Source organism: Chaetomium strumarium, assembly GCF_033439665.1.
Source record: "Chaetomium strumarium strain CBS 333.67 chromosome Unknown B0T15scaffold_8, whole genome shotgun sequence".
Lineage (NCBI taxonomy): Eukaryota > Fungi > Ascomycota > Sordariomycetes > Sordariales > Chaetomiaceae > Chaetomium > Chaetomium strumarium.
The window spans coordinates 36705-56226 of NW_026944436.1; the positions used below are offsets into that span (position 1 = coordinate 36705).

Consider the following 19522-nt stretch of genomic DNA (forward strand, 5'->3'; position numbering starts at 1 on the left):
CCCGCTCATATCCCGTTGAAAGTCCCTAGCTTTGTACTTGTACTTCCCTTGAGTTCAGAATATCAGGCCAACGGAAAATGGCAGCCCTAGCCTCAATTTTGAAGCCAACATCTTGTTCGTAACCAGGCAGTAAGGCAAGGTCCACCTAAACAGGTTGAAAGCGGTTCTCGTCGCCTTTTGTATTGGCAGCCGCCTTTTATACGCGGGCAGACTTAGCGTGTATGATGTGGTCAATCCCAGCACCCATCTATTGAGATTTTGTTTGCCCCGTATATCTCTGACCCGTTGTCCAAGGTCATAGATCCCATGCAGCCAAACACTCTACCCATCCCTCATGACTAGACCCCTTAAGCCCACCGCTCCAGATTCCGCAAAACACATCCCTCCCCTTCCCTCCTGACCAGCCGCCCGACGGTGTACACCCTCTCGCCGGCCCCCTCCAGAGCCTTGACCACCGCCTCGGCCGCCTGTCCCGCCTCGACGGCGAGCACCATCCCTAGACCGTTATTGAACGCCCGCGCCATCTCGGCCGGCTCAACCGATTGGCCCAGCCACTTGAACACGGGCGGCACCTCCCAGGTAGCCACGTCGATCTCGGCCGCGAGGTGCGGGGGCAGCATGCGCGGCACATTCTCGGTGAGCCCGCCGCCGGTGATGTGCGCCATGCCCTTGATGGCGGCGCCAGTCTGCGCGAGGGCCGCAAGGAGCGGTTTGACGTAGATCCTTGTCGGGGTGAGGAGGGCTTCGCCGAGGGTGGTGGTGCTGTCCCAGGGGCAAGGGTCGGCGTATTCCAGCCCGCGGGTGCGGACGATCTTACGCACGAGGGAGAAGCCGTTGGAGTGCACGCCCGAGGAAGCCAGGCCGAGCAGGACGTCGCCGTCGACCATGACGCCCTTGCGCGGGAGGCGTTGGGAGGCTTTCATCACGCCAACTGCGGCACCGGCAGCGTCGTAGTCGTCGCCGGAGTACAGGTCGGGCATCTCGGCTGTCTCGCCGCCGACCAGGGCACAGCCTGCCTCGATGCACCCTTTGGCGACGCCCTCGACAAAAGAGGTGGCGACGGAGACGTCAAGGTGGGAGCAACCGTAGTAGTCAAGGAACATAAAGGGCTCGGCGCCCTGGACGACTAGGTCGTTGACGTTCATGGCGACGAGGTCGATGCCGACTGTGTCGTGCTTGTTCATCTTCTGCGCGATGATGAGCTTGGTGCCGACACCGTCGATGGCGCCGACGATGATGGGCGCGCCTGGGTGGCCGGCCGCCGAGAGGTCGACTTCGCCACCGAAACCGCCAATGATGGCGTCGGCGCCAGGACGGCGGGTCGTGGCGACGGCGGCCTTAATGCGGTCGACGAGCTCGTTGCCCGCGTCGATGCTCACGCCGGACTGGGCGTACGTCAACTTGTTGGAAGCGTCCGACTTGCGAAACGCGCGGTGGGCGATGTCCTTGCGGTAGTACATGCCGTCGAAGTTGACCAGATTGACGCCCTCGTAGGCCTTGTCAACAGCGGCCCGGAGTGAGTCACCAACTGCATTGGCTGCGATCACTCGGCCGCCTGAGGTGAGCAGCGTGTCGCCCGAGAGCTTCGTGCCGGCGTGGAAGATGGTTATATCCTGAGGCGCCTCGGCTACTTGCATGGGGATGTTCTTTGGGTATGACTCGGGGTATCCAGGGGCGGCTACCACCACGGTCGTGCTAAACTTGGGCGACACCCTGACAGGGATATCCTCCAGATACGGAACGGGCCCGGCGCAGGCGTACATGATCTTTGCCAGGTCCGATTCGAGCAGGGGCAGCACTGTCTGAGTCTCAGGGTCGCCGAAGCGCACGTTGTACTCGAGGACCTTCGGCGTCCCGTCGGGGGTGACCATGAGACCGGTGAAGAGGCAGCCGCGGAAGGGGAAGCCGTCCTTGCGCATGCCGTCAATGGTAGGCTGGAGGATCTCGCGCTCGATGCGGGCGATCAGCTGCGGCGTGGCCAGCTTGGTGGGCGCGTAGCAGCCCATGCCACCCGTGTTGAGGCCGGTGTCGCCCTCTCCAATGCGCTTGTGATCCTGAGCGGGAGGCAGCGACTTGATAGTGGTGCCGTCGCAGAACGAGAGGATGCTCAGCTCGTCGCCCGTCAGAAACTCCTCAATGACGACCTCGTCACCCGCAGAGCCAAATGCCCTGTCCAGCATGATATCCTTGAGCGCCTGCTGAGCCTCCTCCTGTGTCTGAGGGATTATCACGCCCTTACCGGCCGCTAGGCCGGTGGCCTTGATCACCACATTGTGTCCGATCGTCTCGAGGTATTGGCTGGCCTTTTCGTAGTCGTCGAAGTTCTCGTAGGCGGCCGTTGGGATGTTGTGCTTCCTCATGAAGTCCTTGGAGAAGGTCTTGCTGCCCTCCATGCGCGCGGCTTCTTTGGACGGGCCGAAGACGGGGATGCCGGCCTCGCGGAAGAAGCCCTCGACGCCATCGACGAGAGGGGCCTCGGGCCCCGGGACCACGAGATTGATGCCATTCTTTCTTGCGAGCTCGACAAGACCCGGGTAGTTGTCAGCAGCCACAGACGTGTCGTTGGTCACCTTGGGCAGTCGCGCGGTGCCTCCGTTCCCGGGCACGGCGATAATCGACTCCACCAGCGGCGATTGGGCGAGCTTCCAGGCGAGGGCGTGCTCGCGCCCGCCGTTTCCGATAAGTAGGATGCGCAGAGCCGACATCTTCACGTTGGGTCAAACTTGATCGGTCCTTCTCTGCCTAGCATCGTGCCCCTCCGGCGGCGTCCAGAGCGCGGGAAAAATTGCCAGGGGACTTTTCTACCCCTCCCCCGCGATTTCGGATCTGTTACTTATCGGTGAGCTAACGCTGATTGGCCAATTCCTGGGCGAACCCTTGGTCTGTCTCTGCTGGTGAATCGCGATCTACACAGTAACGAAGGCTATTCGTTTCTAAGGACAACTGGACACCTCGAGTCTGATTGTGTGTGTACTTACTATAGGGCAAAGCAACCTTGGGCTGTAGAGGAGAAAAACGATGATCACCAAACTTTACCAGCACAAGCCCTGATCAGCTGACTGTGCCTTACGCACCGCGTCCGTACTCCATAGAGTGTCAGCATTGGGGTGGATCCGATGTAGCACAAATAGCATCGGGCACCGAGCGGTTGGTACCAGCCGAACTGTACTGGAGTGCGGCGCGGCGGCGGCGGTCGCTGCGAACTGGACCTGGTGGCTTACTAGAGGCCATTTACGGCGCCCTATTCTGCTATGTGTAGTGTCCGAGTACTATAACACTTTGAAGAATAGTTGTCTCTCTTCACGTGTGGTGGCTGGGGTACGGTAGGCTTCGAGAACCAGTGCTCGGATCCAACGGTCGTAGTGGTTCGGGAGGGGAAGAGCATGCAGCTCATTGGTTCCTGCATGTAACGGCAAAGGAGCCCTTCTGCCTTGTAAGGCAAGCAAATGTGGCAGGAACCTGGAAACCTGGATCAGGGGATCCGATATGCACCTATTGCATCATGACTTTTCCATCATCGACACCATCAAGACGGCGGGATGCCGATATCACTATTCAGCGAAACCCTCAACGCATGCTTGCGGGGCCGTCGGCAGTGACCGTGTAACAGGCCGAACAGAGAACCCAAGAGTGAGTCTATGGAAGGCCGCTCGCGAAGCTTCGGAGTGGGAAGCTGTCGACGCATTTTGCAATGATTGTCGACGCGGGAGCTTACGGTAACAGACTGTATCCGTAGCTTATTGACAACTTCGCGAGCCGGCCTACTCCACCGTGAAGGTACGTACCCGCTGGACTCCACCAATTCAGGAACCACTCGTGGCCCCCAGTAACGACGGCACTCTCCACTGTCTCCAGCAGACCTTCTCTTCCAGCCCAAAATCAACTCGGCTTCACTACCTAGGTAGTTCATGGATTTTAAGAGGTTGAACTGCTTCCGTACGGCGCTTAAAGCACTAGGACTCTAAGCAAGCCTCTTGATTCAGCGCCTTCGATGTATCTTCTTGTACCCAAAATATGTTCCATGTCCAACCAGAACGAGCCGGAGCAGGCGGTCTACGTTACCCAACAGCACCGCCGGGTCGCGCGGCATTGCCCGCTTCTGTGTTCCCAGGCGGTCAAACTCTCATGTTTGAAACGGTGGAGGGCATTGCCAATTGCACACGCTGTTCAAACCATGAACTGCCATTTTTCTATACGGCTGCTGACCCGGAAGAACTACCGGCAGCAGGACCATGAGGACTGGCCATGTCGAAAGTGAACGGGTGGCACGTATTGTAGGGAATACGTGCGAGCCGACTGACAATCCGCATGCCTGGCCTTTGCAGCCCTTGAGGCACAAACGGTATGTATGCACCCGTCGTTGTAGCGAACCAATTACCGTCGAACGCCTGGACTCGATCACAAACACGAGTGTTGTCGTGGCCGCTCGAGAAGCGGCAGAAGCGTCAATGATGTCGTGCCCCCGACTCTGATCGCGTGGACCATCATTTCCCAAGCCGCTCCAACATGTGAGTAGGTGCGTCGGGTGTCATTGCAAGCACGTTGATTGCCGTTGGTATGCGAGCCCGTGCTATTATTCCGAGGGAACGAACAGAAACCAAGGAATATTCAACCAACATTGTGGATGCCACATCGATCGGATCGGTGTGTAAGGCTGGCCCGCTGGGGTGTCTACTATAGACGTTAGTAAGGAACTCCAGCAGTTCTTCTCTCAATGCCGCCACGGCCACTCGGCAGCTTCCAGCTTGGATTTCCCGACGTAATGCGGTATAGAGTTGCAGCGTGATTATTATCGAAAGCCGCCTTCTCTACCTTACATACCTAGGTACAATACGTAGAGTGAGCTGCAGCTCTGTTCCGTCCCGCTGAGGCCCAGTCCTTCTTCTCGACCGACCTGTCTCCACGTCAACGCGCCGAACCGCTGATCGCGCGACCCAGCGTGCCAGCTTGCAGGCCTTGCTTTTTCTGCTTTTTGGGATGCGTAAGGACCTTCGGCCGCGTGATACAGCGATCGGCAAGAGAATGGCCGGGCAATACATATGCCAAACCAAGCAGGTCGAACCAAGCAGGTCGCCAACGCCCGGGAAGAAGACCTGGGTGGGCACATGGTCCGTCGGGACTCCCCAGGTCTTCCGCTCTGTCCGCCGGCCGCCATAAAAGATCGACTCGGAATCACATTCTGATTCATCAACTCACTACGGACACACAAAGCACATAGCCCACCGCCGAGACACTGAGGACAGGAAACAGAGCACCCACCAACCTTAATCATGTTTGAATGATGCTTCGGAAGAAGCTTATCTGCCAAGCACGGATATGCCAAAAATGAACCTGGAACCGTTTGGTCTCTCAACTCTGCCACTTATGTATTGTACATATGGTCAATGATCGGGCCGGCCGATGGGTAAGGTCTGGTCCTAGCCAGAAACACCAGAAGTTGGAAGTCACAACCAACAATGGGGCGCGGATCTCAGATGGAACTTGAAGACTTGGCACGCTTATTATCGTCATCGCTCCGGGACGGCGACATCATTGGCAGGGGCTGAGTGACATGGGTCTTGCTCTTGTAGCCACTAAAGTGTCGTTATTTTGCAAGGGAGCCTGCTGCCCAGCGATCAATCACCCCCACAACACCACAAGCCAACATTGACGACTTGCTCCACTAATAACACACAGCATCCGGGCATTTTCTCGCTCAGTGGAGGTCTCTAACGTGCATCGAGCTTGTTTTCTTCCAGAATCGGGCATTCAACGGATGAGGCATATACATTCCCGGCACGCTTGGGAACGACTGAAGCTCCTCTTCTTACACCTTCCCTGCTGAGAAGCAATGACTAGGAAGGCATTTTCAATCTCACGTGGAAACCCACCTGTGCCGCGTTCCGCGAAGGCTTGAAACAAAAGAGTAATCGTGAGAAGCGCTTCCATTGCAGCTGCGCCATAGCTATCCGGTGGCGTTTTGGGCCAAAGCTCCTCTTCTAGACTCTAGATAGCTCTGTGGTACCAGTAGAAGAGGCTGGCCGTGGTGGAGGAAGCTTGCAACTTGGTTGGACGACGAGACCGTTGGGATGGTACGAACAAAGTCTGACGGCGGGGGCTTGCTGCCCGCCTCCTCCTGGATACCGTCCAACATGGCCAACAACGGGCCTGGCTGAACCGAACAGCCGGCAGGACTGCGCTGTACTGTACAGTACAGTACTACCTACCTTGCACATGCACGGGACTGTCGCTGGCGTCGGTCTGGGACCAGCTTCCGCCTTCGGTCGCACAGCCGGGGTGGTGTCTTGCCCAACCACGCCAACCTCGCGATTCTGGGAACAAGGCTGTATCCAGGCCAATCCCTTGCCGGCCTCCCGGTCGCTCTGATCTCCACCTGCCATCCTACCCACGGCCCAGTTCCATGCAGCCCAGAGGTGGGTTGTCTCGAGCTAGCCTGTGTGACAAACAACGAAGATGTCATCCCAACCCCACTGTACCACCGTTACCCTCCTATCCCCGCCCGTCCCTCCTGTCCAGGTCCCGGGGCTGGGGTTGTCGACTCGAGGTGTATAAACATGTGTCTCCCGGATCGTCTGGTTCGGGCATCTCTTCATCCTGCTCTGTCATCGGCCCACGACAACTACTCCCGCTCGCTCACGGTTTCCCTCAAGCCCCTCGTTCATAGCTTGCAACAAGTTGTGCCTGGACAACCTAGGTTCCAACACCACGTGCAACCTTCGCTATAACCCACAGCCGTAGTAGGCGTTACACGGGCCGCAGAGACAACCATGAGAGCAGCACTTTCACTCGTCGCCTTCGCCGGGTCGGCCTTGGCTGCCAACATCCCTCTCAGGGGCGAGAGAGCACTTGTTGCGAAGGGATATAAACATGGCGACTGCGATGAATGCGAGACGGTGACCACCAAGGTCATCGTGACGTACACCACTGTCTGCCCCGTCACCGAGACCACGACGCAGTCCGGCACCACTTGCACGTCGACGTACACCACGACCAGCACGGTCGAGACGGCCGTGCCCACCACCATCGTCGTGACCAAGACGGCGCCGCCAGTGACCAAGACGGCAGGAGAAGGTAAGCGGCCGCCTCACACACCTTCTTTGTTGCCACGAGTCATCCATAGTCTGCTCACACGTGGCTGGCAACAGTTGTCTACACCACCCTGACTGAGTTGTGCCCCGTCACGGAGACCAAGGTTGTTGGCGGCGAGACGGTCGAGGTCACCTGGACTTCGACCTCGACTGTCGTCACCAAGGTGCAGCAGACGCAGACTGTCTACACGACGTCGGTCGCTACCGAGTATGAGACGACCGACGTCTACACTACGGTCAGCTGCCCAGAGACCGTATACACCACCGTCTCCAAGGGCGAGACGATCGAGATCACCCAAACCGACACGTAAGCCCCAGCAACTGAGATCGCCCCCTCTCGGCTGCTTTCGATCAGAGTTTACTAACTTGGCCAACCAGAATCACCATGACCAACACCGAGGTGCGCACCGTGACCGAGATGATCCCGGTGACCATCACCACGCGCGTGCCGTACACCGTCAACGTGCCCGTCACGCAGCAGGAGACGGTCACGGGCTACTCGACCGTCATTGTGTCGGCCATCGACACCGTCTACACCTCATCCCCGCTGCCGCCCACCACCATCATCATCCCTACTTCATACACCGTCTCGGTGCCTCCCGTCGAAACCTCTCCGGCCCCCAGCCCCACCCCCAACACGACGACCACCACCACGACTTCTCCTACTGCCCCGCCCGCTGCCACCGCCGGCGCCGGCAAGGCCGTGATGGGCGCTCCTGCTGTGGCGCTCGTTGCCGGTCTCGTTGGGATGGTGCTTCTCATCTGAGAGGTTTGAATTGGCCCATCTAATTTCGTTTCATGCGGCTGCTTTGCCGGAAAAGGGGAAGCTTTTATGCAACCATGAACGACACTCCTTAGATACGGTTTGGGTTACGGAGTTGAACATTGCTGTATATTGAGACGGGCTTGTGAAGTTACCAAGACTTCTCAGAGGGGGGCGATTGGGATTGATCCTGTCGGTTAAGGAACCTCCTCTCTTGGGCTTTGTGAGAGAGGTGGGGGGTGATAATGTGTGCTTACTCCTACAGTAATGTTTTGTGTATATATACCATTAGGGAATTGATAGAACGGGTCGACAAGTCTACGAGTTCCCTAGAAGGAGAGAGATCATCAGGTCTGGGCTTTGCGTATAATCAGGCACATACCGCTCTGCGTCACTACCGCCAGTGGCGTCCAGCGCACATGCGCGAACCGGCTAACGCACATGGAACTTGGGAAGGAAGTGCAGAGCTCGTCAAGGAACCTGGCCGGAGATTTAGAGGAGCATCACGTGAAGTCGAGGTTATTTAAAAACGCCATGTTGGCCTGTTGTGCCAGACAGGCTGGTTGTTGATGTTTACGGGGTGATGTATGACGTTGAACGGATACCTTACCTACGACTTGAGCTTCAAGCTCCTAGTAGTACTAGTTTATTGCGTCGCACTGTCCGGCAGCTTAGCGCTTTATCGATAAGGACCGTTAGATGTTGCCTCATTGGCACTGACCTTCCCCCCATGTCAAAGGATCACAGGAACAAAGATCAACAGCCATCCTCCCAATATAGTCATCTTCATTGCAGATCCCATTTCGAACTAGTTAAACGACATCTCCATGATGGATAACCTGCTGGCAGGCTTAACGTTACCTCTAGGTTCGGGTGCAAACCCAGCAATTGGAACCAACCTCGTCGTTTCCCATTCCTGGTGGATATGACGTGTTCCCGGCCACTCGACGCGCACAAGGTGAGCTGTCTTGGTTCCTCAGCATCAATTGTGGCACAGTCCGAGAGAGAACAAGTCGTCCATGGTGTGGGAGAAAGATCGGCACGCTCCTGTTGGCTTTTTCTGCCGACCTACCTAGCACCAATACTTGAATTGGCGGTGCCCTTATAAGAAGGGATCTCAGGAGCAGTTCAAGGAAACTCACAGTGACAAATCAACCATAACCGCGTGCCAGACCTGCAGCAACCATGCTACCCACCACGACAATCTTGACCGTCCTCATGGCCTGCCTCGTGCAAGCCGTGCCTCTCGAGCGGCGCGAACTAGGGGGTGTAAGTGGACAAACCTTCAGATACCCGATATGGGATCAACAAACGAGTCTAAATCTCACGGATCGCAACAGGTTCTTATCTGCAACGAAGCCAATGCCAAAGGCCACTGTGAATATGCCGTCTACGAGCTCGAGAAATGCTACAACCTGCCCGCCGGGCTCATCAACAACGCGGCTACGTTTGCGCCTGATGGCGAGGCCTTTTACTGTTATCCATACATGTAAGAGTCACCTACCAAAGTCAAGCCACCATATGTATTGGCGGGTTGTGCTGATGTTGAATGCCGTTGCAGAATGGAATGCGGCGGGATCTGCCGCTCACCAACGGGCTGCACCATGGGAGCCGTGAGTTTCGACTACCCGCACAAGTTCAACCTTACGGCGGTCGGTTGGAACAAGTACATCACGTCGTTTGACTGCCACCGCAATACAACGGCGGAAGCAAACCAGTGAAGCACCTTGGTGGTGTCCGAACTCGGCATTGGCATCGGTGTTCGGCGTTGGTCGAGGCGGCAGAGGCAGAACGTTGTGGGGCCCCGTTTCAAACCCTCCGTTTACCCCGCCATCGGCAGTCAATCGAGGTGGGGTTCCGGCGATGGCTTTGGCATTCGGAAGTTATACATAGCAGAGATACCTTACCTTGAGCTAATGCAGTAGTGTTAATCCCCCCATATTCTCGACAAGTTCACAAGTCAAGTTCAAACACATCTGAACCCTTTCCATTCTCAACTCCCTCCAAACACCAATTCATCACCGGGCAATACCTTCGTACACACACCACAATGGCCTTCACAACCAAAGCGACAATCGCCTCTTTCGGCGGCAAGCTCTTCAAGCTCTCCCACCAGTCCACCACAACCGGCACCCCGATGGCCGTAAACCTCTACCTCCCGCCACAAGCGCTTTCCTCACAGGGCAACACCAGAAAGGTGCCCCTCCTGATCTACCTGTCCGGCCTAACCTGCACGCCGGAGAACTGCTCCGAAAAGGGCTTCTTCCAGCACCGCGCCTCCCAGCTCGGCCTGGCCATCCTGTACCCAGACACGTCCCCGCGCGGCCTCAACCTGCCGGGGGAAAAGGACGCATGGGACTTTGGCGAGGGCGCGGGCTTCTACATCGACGCTACGCAGGAGCCGTGGAAGGGCGGGTACCGCATGGAGAGCTACATCACGCGCGAGCTTCCCGCGACTCTCTTCGGGGACGCCGAGTACGGCAAGTACCTCGACAGCGAGCGGGTGTCGATCACGGGCCACAGCATGGGCGGGCACGGCGCGCTGACGCTGTACCTGAAGAACCCGGCCATGTACAAGAGCGTGAGCGCGTTCGCGCCCATCGCGAACCCGAGCAAGTGCCCCTGGGGCGAGAAGGCGTTTAGCGGGTACCTGGGCACGGAGAACAAGGAGGCGGAGTGGAAGAAGCATGACGCGACCGAGCTGGTGAGGGGGTGGAAGGGAGGGGATCTGAAGGCGCTGGTCGATGTCGGCACGGGGGATAATTTCTATAAGCAGGGCCAGCTGCTGCCGGAGAACTTGGAGAAAGCCGCGGAGGAGGCGGGCGTGGAGGGGTTGACGGTGCGGTATCAGCAGGATTACGACCACTCGTACTACTTCATGGCCACCTTCAGCGATGACCATGTCAACCACGCGGCGAAATACTTGGGATTGTTGTAGGGGTTGTAGGGGTTGTAGGGGTTGTAGGGGCTGACGCTCGGTTCAAAGAGGGCGGCGGATGAGGGTATATCGATTGAGGTCGGAAAATGGGGTATTTTAAGCAACTCTGAAACGGCCAGAATAAGCCCAGAAGAAACACAAACTCTAACCAGGTACATAAGTAAGGTAGGTATACCTCACCCATCACTCACTTCATTGCCCCCCTACATGCAAAAGAATCGGATGGTGAGGAGCCAGCCCCAATGCCAACCCAAATCCATGATTCTAATCACTAGTAGTATCCCAATCACGCGCCCGATGCTACCCAAGTGAGTTCACTCAATCCACCCCTTTCACTCAACTGATCCTCCTCTCAACGGGACTAAACCCGTCCCTCTCTTCCTTCTCCAGCTTGGCCTTCATCTCGGCCTCGGCCTCGCGCTTGATGCGCACATAGGCCAGCTTCTCGAAGCGGCTCAGCGCGCGCCACCAGTGCCGCCCGGCCTCGTGCTCGGCGACGCGCTCTAGTAGCTCGGCCGTCTTAAAGCGCACGTCGCGATCCTTGTGGAACAGGCCGAGGGCGATGTAGAAGAGTCCCGCCTGCGACTCGGGCGCGACGCTCAGGAGGAGGCAGATCTCGTCGTACGAGCGCACGTACTTGGCCAGTGTGTCGTAGATCTCCTTGCTCTGCGCCGGCGTGAGCCGCTGCGCGCGGAGCCGGTCGTGGAGATGCGCCAGGTCGAGGCCCTTGAGCGGGCGGATCGTGTACAACTGGGCGACGTCCTGAGGGAGGGAGACACGTTAGCCAAGACCCTATTCTTGAACGTGAAGATCTCATCCCGCGTACATACCTGGATAAAGCTGTAGTAGCTCCTCGTGTTCCGCCAGCCCTCAATCCTCGTCACATTCCCCGCCAGCTCCTTCGCCTTGGTCGCCTCGTCCACCCACACGTAGCCGTGTCCGTGGGCGCCCGCTAGACGGGCCTCCTGCTCGTCGCTGCCGATGTACAGCGCGCTGGCGCCGTAGACGCTCTCCTCGAACGCAGCGGCTATGCGAGTGAACTTGAGCACCCACGCCCGCCACTTGGCGCGGATCACTCGCTCGCCCGCCCGCGTGGAGATGCTCCGGAGAATGTCCGCCATGAACGCGGCATCGCCCGTCAGGTCGTTGGAGGAGGATCCGCTGCTGGACGAATTATGGACTAGGTTTGCGTACGCGGGGTTCTGTTGCTGGAAGTACACGAGCCCTTCCGTGATGGGAGCGGCTTCGATCTTGCTGCTGATCTTCATCTTCCCCGTCGGCAGGTCGCAGAGCAGATCCCACCATTCCGGATGGTGTTCGAACGTCGGGTTTGTTACGCCCGCGATGAACCCGGGCACCTTCAGGAGATCGTCGATCTTGGTCAGGTCCGTATACGGGAACGCATACCGCGTGAAGCCCCTGAGGATGCCGCCCGACGCCAGCGCACACGCCGCGAGAACCGCCTCGGCCACTTCCCCGGAGGGCATGTTGTGTCCCAGAAAGATGACCCTCTTCTGCGTCAGAAGGGCGTTGATGAGCACGATGATGGGATGGGTGTTGGGCCCGTTTGTCGTGAGATGAGGGTGTAGGGGAAAGGCTTGTGGCGATTTGGTATGAGGGTCGGAGAAGTTCTGGATCAGCTTGATCAGGGAGAAGTCGCCGACGATCTCGGGCATGACGGCCACGGGAACCTTGATCGGAATGGGGATCCCTTTGTACATGACCTTGCTCTCGAACTCATGCGTGTCCCTGGGTACCACGTAGGCCGCGTGGCCTTCAATGTGCGCCCGGGAGCCTGACCGGAAGATGCTTGGCCGCTTGGGCGGCTCGTTGCTGGCGTCGAACGGCTGGAGGACGTCCTCCCCTCCCGCTTCTTCGGCGATCCGGGCCTGGATCATCTGCTCGAATTTCTCGACGAACAGATCCTTGTTGTCACTGGCCTGCAAGAGATGTCTCTCGAGATGGCTCAGCTTCGGCATCAGTGACAGATCCATTTCGTTGACGGCATTGTAGAGCATTGCCAGCGTTTCGGGCACCGGAGACTTGAAATACTCTTCTAGTGCTAGCAACAAAAGCGGCTGGCGGGCGAGTTAGGGAGCACTGCTGTGACGACGAAGGAGAAACGGGCCGGGTCTGACCTTGTATATATGCAGGAAGGGGTGCCGGGTGCATATCGCCATCGCCTTTACCACCGCACCTCTTTTCACCGTTTTGTCCTGTTTTGTATTGACGAGGTTGAGCACATAAACCAGTGGCGGGCCCTCGCCGCCTTCCGGCTCGCTATCGGTTGACACGTCATCGTCCCAGTCGTCTTCGTCGTCGTCAAGCCCCCCGGCCTCGTCGTCCTCGTCGTCCGACTCGTGTATTATACCCTTAGCCCGATCACGCTTTCTGTTCCGCCGGGCCCGCCTCTCCTGCTTGGCCCGCCGTTCTGCATCATCCTCCTCTTGGCTTGTGTCTTTGTGCAGGAAGAAGATGGTCCAATCCTGGTTCCTTACGTGGGCTTGGTCCGGGAGCATGAGCTCGGCGAGCATGTGCTCGTCGCCGGTGATGGCCACCGGGTATTGGTGTTCCATCACGGGGCCGCGGTCGATATCGAAGGACGCCACGAGGATATATTCCACGTGCTGCTCGCTGCTCCCGCGCGGGTATTGCGAGCGCAGCCTCCGGCGCCGGCGCCCCGCGCCATCGTTGCGGGGCTGTGCATTGGCGGATAGTGAACTATGTTGTGACGAGATCCCGGAAGAAGCCGTCATGCCCTTCGCGCTTAGATCCGACGTCCTGTCCACATCTGATGTGGACGCCATCCCGGCCGGCGGCTGCGGGGAGCGTGTTGGGCGAGTCGTCTGTAGTATCTCGTTGGACCGTGACGGCGGGATTGTTGAGAACGATCTTCGATGCCGCGACCCCGCACTATTGGCGTAATTGGCTACGCTGCTGGTTCGCCGGAGAGAAGCGAGTCCGTGCTGCCCCGTCGCCATCGCCGCGCACCGAAGCCCGCCTGCCCTCTCACTCTGCTCCTCCGGCCTGTCCCAAATCACACAATCCCCTCTATGCCTGTACTTCCGCTGGGCCTGTCCTGTCGTCGGGTACCGTTAAAGGGAGAGAGTATGGGCTACTGTGGTGGGACTTCTCGGATCAGGATGTCGGCCGCGAGGATGTCGAGTGTAGCCAGAGTCAATGGCAAGCAATGGGCTCTACGAAGTAGAAACCCCGAGAAACTTTCGGGCGGCTGCCGTATCAGCAGCTCCGGGAAGGTGACGCGCCGAAACTCAGTCAGCTGCAGCTCTGTCTGCAAAGGTGCTCCGCTAATCGTATGCACACCCTGGTCCCCCCTTTTTGGGGACGGGATTCAAGACCCTTGCTCGGTTGGGGTCGCATCGTTGGAGGGGCCGATTTGGCTGGGACCCCTGTCCCCCCCGAAACACGGATGCTCTAGCCACAAAACCCGCGGAATGCAAAGCCACAAATTGTGCATTGGAACTGCGCTGTGGCTGGCCCATTGCCGTCATCCTTGTTGCCCGGTCACAGGCACCCCACTGTTTACTTTCCTCCCTGCCATCGGCTTCCATCTTTGACAGCGGATCAACTCCAAGGGCGATAACGAAACATCAGCCAGACTCAGCACAATTCTGCAGTTTCGTGATTCACATTGCAATACTTCCTCGGGACATTGGAGACCGGGTCGACCGTTGATTAGGCGCACGTTGTTTACGACCGGGCGGGAGCCACTGCTTTCCAACACTTACACATCCTCAAGGCAATTCACTGCAAGTACGCCACTTAGATAGAGATGGTAAGATACTGCCAAGGAGCGACTGTCTTTTTTCCGGCGCAGAACGCTCACCAAGATGCAGTCGATGCCATCAGCATACAAGCCGTCTCCCTTGGGGTTAGGGTCTCAGCGGTCCTCGCCGTTTAGGCGTCCAGTATCACCACATTCACCGGCATCACCTTCAACTCTACGGCAGACCACACCATCTACGTCCCCAACCAAACAGGGAGGGCTTGCCGACGTCCTCGCGAAGTTTGAGAGCAGCCCGGCTACCACGAGTCCTAAGCCCGAGTTCCGAAAACTCCCTGCGCGCCCGACAGTGGAAGATGTCCCGGATGAACAGCTGCAGCCGCAGCGTAGCGCTCCTCGGCCGGTCATGGCGAGTACGGCTACGGTAGGGCATGGGAACGGGAACGCCCTATCTCAGCTGCAGCCCTCGCAGACCCGGACAATGCGGGAAGCATTTCAGATCCTGGATCGCGACAGCGACGGCCTCGTAACTAGGGAAGATGTGACGGACATGCTCAATCAGCTGGGTAAGTTTACTCTGATGCTCCTTGTCTTTGATGCAGCGGCTGATAAGGGCACACCAGGACTTCCGTCGAGCGCGTCCGACGTCTCGTACTTCTTCCCGGCGTCAGGGGCGCAACAGATGACCATGGCCATGTTCCTCAGCTCAATATCGACGTCACTAGCCGCCTTGTCACCAAGCTCCGAGCTACTGTCAGCGTTCTCGGCATTTGATGACGATGACAGCGGCCAAATCGACGTCACGGAGCTTCGGGATGCCCTGCTGCACACAGCGCCGGAGCCGGGCCAGCAGCCCCTCACGTCGCTAGATGTCGACAAAGTCATTGCTGGCTTTACTGCCCGGAGAGCCTTCAGCAAGAGCACGGTCACAGGCAAGCGGGGTGAGGTATTCAGGTACCAGGATTTTGTAAACACCATTGTTGGAGGAAATGCAGGGGCTGCGCAGGCTGCAGAAGATGCGGAGGACGCGTGAGCACCAACCAGGTGTTCGCAGAGTCCTGGCGGGGTTGAACGACTATCAACATATGCGACTTGTTCATTGGGTGTTTGGGACGTTGTATCAGTAGGGAATGCTACTTGATGAGTGTTTGAGCCTATCATTTCGGGGCCGCTGGGGACGAACAAACGGTTTCTTCAACCAATGAATGACGGATCAGCACCTTGCGCTGTGGCTGTCACAGATCACCTCATGCGCAATCGGCGGCTAGCACCCTTTTAGCCTTTTGTTGATGTTGTCATAGGTGACCAGCAAGAAACGCTGGGTGATTGGGCCGTATCGACGGTTTATTTCTGTCCTCACTCGTTATGGGGAAGTCGTGCACTAGTGTAGGAACACAGCCTCTGACAGTGAGTGACGTGGAATGCTCATTCTCACTAGGTACCTGAACTATAGTACCTGCCGTGGGTCGACACCGCTTAAAAGCAAATGACACTTAATGAATGTTAGATAATCTTGTCCGAGCTGGAACGGCCCGACCCACAGAAGGTTCGAGAATCGGCGTGCCAGCCATCCGATTACAACGTTGAATGCTTTTACTGACATGCCCCGGTAGATGAATGCATTCGTCAATCATGGTTCCACGCTGAACCTTGATACCATGATACCATGGTAAGCGGCCCAACAAGGACCGGATCCAAACCCGCTGTCCCCGCAGGCACATCTCCACGCGCAGCGCTGGGCTTTGACGAATGACTTTCTTTTGGCGTGCTGGGCAGTTCTCCAGAGCAACCCGAGCAACCCCAGCCAGCTCCAATATTTCTTCGAATCGCAAGTCAAGAAGCACAAAAAGCCTGAAGGCTGAGAAATCGTCTAAACCCTTCCAATTCTCCAAAGCGTGATGGGTTGATCACCCTGTTGCCTTCGTTCTGCCGGTTTTCTGAACCGCCCCCGACCTCCAGACTTTGCCCAACTTTCTACTCGTTTCCAAACTCACCAGTTCCCACCTCGCCCGCTTAAGTGCGCCAGGAAATTCCCTCCTCGGGTTTTGCCCGCGCATGTTGCGAGAAAAAAAAAAGTCGAGGTTGCCCAGCAATTGCATGCGCAACCCGCCCCAATAACCTGGGATACCCGGCGCTTCGTACCTTCCCCCAAATCCTCCTGCTATTTTCGCCTTTATGCAACGGCAGTGATACATTGCCTGACCTTGCCGGGAAGTCACGCCGCTGGACGCTTCACTGCGGGACCAACCGCATTACAACAATCGGGACCCCGGGAGTAACGGCTTTTAGTGCAATACCTCGCAAATGAAGTTTTTCTCTAAAATATCGTCCAAGAAGCCAAACACCGCCGAGGAGGACGACGAAAGCACCGGTTTTCACGAGTCGCAGCTTCCCTCGCCCACCAAATCGCCCTCCAAATCTTTGCCTTCCCGGTCGCCGACCAAAAAGGCCTCCTCCCAGCGCCCCACCTCACCGGCCTCCCGTGACTCCAAGCCGCAGTCGGTGCGCACCTCTCGCCCGCTTGGGCGGCACGCAACCATCGCCGGGCTCTCCCGCCGAAAAAAGGTCGACCCCGACACCCACCCCCTCAACCTACCTCCCGAGGAGCGCAGGCGGCTGTCGGAATTGGCTGCCATGAGCGCTCGCGATTGGAATTCAATGGATGTTGACAAGGAACCCGTTAACGGAGCCACCCCCTCCTCCCCGCCACCGCAGCCGCTCCAGCAGAAGCCGCCCCAGCCCCAGCAGCAGCAGCAGCAGCAGCCGCCGCCGCCTCTGCAAAAGCAGAGACACTCTCACCCTCCCTCGCACCCGAACTCGTTCACGATGCCCACGATGCCCACGATGCCCAGCATGCCCGTGCCAAACGGAGGTGATGCGTCGACGAACGGCGCTGCTGAAGAAGCAGTTCCCCCTCCACCACCCCACCGATCCCAGCGGTCTAGCCCGGTACAAACAGACGCTGAGCAGGCTGAATCGTTCAAGAATGAAGGGAACAAGTTCTTCAAGGCGGGTGACTACACCCATGCTATTGAGTTCTATACCAAGGGTGAGTCAACCGACATAATCGGCGGTTGTACCACGATAGCTTCGTGCTCGGTCGGCTAACCTACATGACCAGCTGTTGTCCTTCAACCCAACTCCGCCACCTACCTGGGCAATCGGGCTGCAGCGTATATGTCCGCAGCCAAGTACAACGACGCCTTGGAGGACTGCAAGCGGGCTGTAGACCTGGACCCGCACAACGCCAAGATTCTTCTCCGTCTGGCGCGCATTTACACCAGCCTGGGCCAGCCCGAAGAGGCGATCGCCACATTTGGCCGCATCCAGCCTCCGCCGTCAGCGAAGGATATGGCACCGGCCAAGGAAATGCTTCGCCATGTCAGAGCAGCACAGCAGGCCCTCCAGGATGGCACGGCTGCATCCATGGTCCTGTACCCGCTCGACATGGCGGAGAAGCTGCTCGGCCTTGGTGCGCTGAAGCCGAGAAAGTGGCAACTCATGCGGGGCGCCGCCCTCCTCAAGATGGGCGACGCCAACTCACTCGGAGAGGTCCAGAACATCTCCATGTCGCTGCTGCGGTTGAACAGCCAGGACCCGGAGGCTCTGGTTCTGCGGGGCCGGGCGCTGTACTCTCAAGGGGAGAACGACAAGGCCGTACAGCACTTTCGGAAGGCACTCAGCTGCGATCCTGATTTCAAGGATGCGGTCAAGTGGCTCCGGACCGTCCAGAAGCTGGATAGGATGAAGGAGGAGGGTAACGCGCAGTACAAGGCTGGGCGGTGGCAAGCAGCCCTCGACGTGTACACGTCCGCCTTGGAGGTTGACCCTACCAACAAGGGGACAAACTCCAAGATCCTGCAAAACCGGGCACTGTGCCGTATCAAGCTCAAGCAGTACGACGATGCCATTGCCGACTGCGAAAAAGCCATCAGCCTCGACCCCCAGTACATCAAGGCCCGCAAGACCAAGGCCAATGCGCTGGGCCTAGCCGAGAAGTGGGAGGCGGCCGTGCGGGAGTGGAAGGCCATCCAGGAGCTGGATCCCGAGGACCGGACGATCGCCAAGGAAGTCCGCAAGGCTGAGTTGGAGCTTAAGAAGTCCCAGAGGAAAGACTACTACAAGATCTTGGGCATCGAGAAGACGGCCACCGAGCAGGAAATCAAGAAGGCGTACCGGAAGCTGGCCATCGTCCACCATCCGGACAAGAACCCCGGAGACGCCAATGCCGAGGCTCGCTTCAAGGACATCAGCGAAGCATACGAGACGCTGAGTGATCCTCAGTAAGTTCCCTCGCTCCTGGCATATGCACTTTGCTGTCTATTAACAGTAAACGCAGGAAGCGCGAGCGCTATGATAGCGGCGTCGATCTGCAGGACCCGTCCGATATGTTTGGCGGTGGCATGGGCGGCGGCATCGATCCTGAGATCCTGTTCTCGATGATGGGAGGCATGGGAGGCGGCGGCCCGTTCGCCGGAGGTGCTGGCTTCCCAGGTGGCGGCGGGTTCAACTTTAACGAGCGTCCTCGCGGCAGAGGCGGGTTCTCCCAGAGCTTCCACTTCTCGTGACAATCCGACCAAGAAGGAGAAGAAACCGGGGACGATGGTAGTGATTGGGGCGGAGACAGTGAGCCTGAGGATGGGCGCAACAGCCGGCGGCAGAATCGGAGTCAGACTCGGGAATGGTCCCACGGGGATAGTAGCGGCATCAAGGCGGCTTGGCGGTCCGAGGCCGAGGAAGAAAGGAACAGGAAGCTGGAGCGGCTGCGTCGGTTCTGGCTGCTGCTTGCCGCTGCTGTCGTGCTACTCCCTCCGTCTCTCGTGGGCGTGCTGATGGTGGGAAGTGCCGCTGTGTACGGTTGCATACGGATGAGGCGGGCGGTCTGTCGCACAGCATTGAGGGGCTAACAGCACCGCTGGGATTTGCCATCATCCGAAAAGATTGTTTATGTTTTTGTTTCGGCATAGACTACTGGCCTGTTCATCACA

General features: G+C 58.0%; 7 protein-coding genes across 7 annotated transcripts; 5 read left to right on the plus strand and 2 right to left on the minus strand.

The window, feature by feature from the left end:
- Positions 1 to 159: 159 nt before the first annotated feature.
- Positions 160 to 2987, minus strand: B0T15DRAFT_316291 (phosphoribosylglycinamide synthetase). The gene has a single exon (XM_062863992.1). It carries the CDS (start codon positions 2703 to 2705, stop codon positions 348 to 350), a length of 2358 nt encoding a protein of 785 aa, XP_062717347.1. The 5' UTR covers positions 2706 to 2987; the 3' UTR covers positions 160 to 347.
- Positions 2988 to 6767: 3780 nt separating this feature from the next.
- Positions 6768 to 7854, plus strand: B0T15DRAFT_497288 (uncharacterized protein; the record flags this gene model as incomplete). Its single annotated transcript, XM_062867255.1, has 3 exons — positions 6768 to 7071; positions 7146 to 7395; positions 7467 to 7854. The coding sequence occupies 3 exons, from the start codon at positions 6768 to 6770 to the stop codon at positions 7852 to 7854; spliced, it is 942 nt and encodes a 313-aa protein (XP_062717348.1).
- Positions 7855 to 9054: 1200 nt separating this feature from the next.
- On the plus strand, positions 9055 to 9737 carry B0T15DRAFT_316353 (uncharacterized protein). Its single transcript, XM_062863994.1, has 2 exons — positions 9055 to 9340; positions 9413 to 9737. Exons 1-2 carry the CDS (start codon positions 9150 to 9152, stop codon positions 9570 to 9572), a joined length of 351 nt encoding a protein of 116 aa, XP_062717349.1. The 5' UTR covers positions 9055 to 9149; the 3' UTR covers positions 9573 to 9737.
- Positions 9738 to 11089, plus strand: B0T15DRAFT_316354 (carbohydrate esterase family 1 protein). Its single transcript, XM_062863995.1, has one exon. It carries the CDS (start codon positions 9902 to 9904, stop codon positions 10787 to 10789), a length of 888 nt encoding a protein of 295 aa, XP_062717350.1. The 5' UTR covers positions 9738 to 9901; the 3' UTR covers positions 10790 to 11089.
- On the minus strand, positions 10820 to 13770 carry B0T15DRAFT_441494 (docking domain of Afi1 for Arf3 in vesicle trafficking-domain-containing protein; the record flags this gene model as incomplete). Its single annotated transcript, XM_062865920.1, has 3 exons — positions 10820 to 11551; positions 11620 to 12867; positions 12928 to 13770. 3 exons carry the CDS (start codon positions 13768 to 13770, stop codon positions 11126 to 11128), a joined length of 2517 nt encoding a protein of 838 aa, XP_062717351.1. The 3' UTR covers positions 10820 to 11125.
- A 584-nt stretch (positions 13771 to 14354) lies between these two features.
- B0T15DRAFT_544040 (uncharacterized protein) lies at positions 14355 to 15985 on the plus strand. The gene is made up of 3 exons (XM_062870039.1): positions 14355 to 14585; positions 14647 to 15100; positions 15158 to 15985. Exons 1-3 carry the CDS (start codon positions 14583 to 14585, stop codon positions 15565 to 15567), a joined length of 867 nt encoding a protein of 288 aa, XP_062717352.1. The 5' UTR covers positions 14355 to 14582; the 3' UTR covers positions 15568 to 15985.
- A 632-nt stretch (positions 15986 to 16617) lies between these two features.
- B0T15DRAFT_316575 (uncharacterized protein) lies at positions 16618 to 19172 on the plus strand. Its single transcript, XM_062863998.1, has 3 exons — positions 16618 to 17583; positions 17656 to 18817; positions 18874 to 19172. Exons 1-3 carry the CDS (start codon positions 16839 to 16841, stop codon positions 19100 to 19102), a joined length of 2136 nt encoding a protein of 711 aa, XP_062717353.1. The 5' UTR covers positions 16618 to 16838; the 3' UTR covers positions 19103 to 19172.
- Positions 19173 to 19522: the final 350 nt, after the last annotated feature.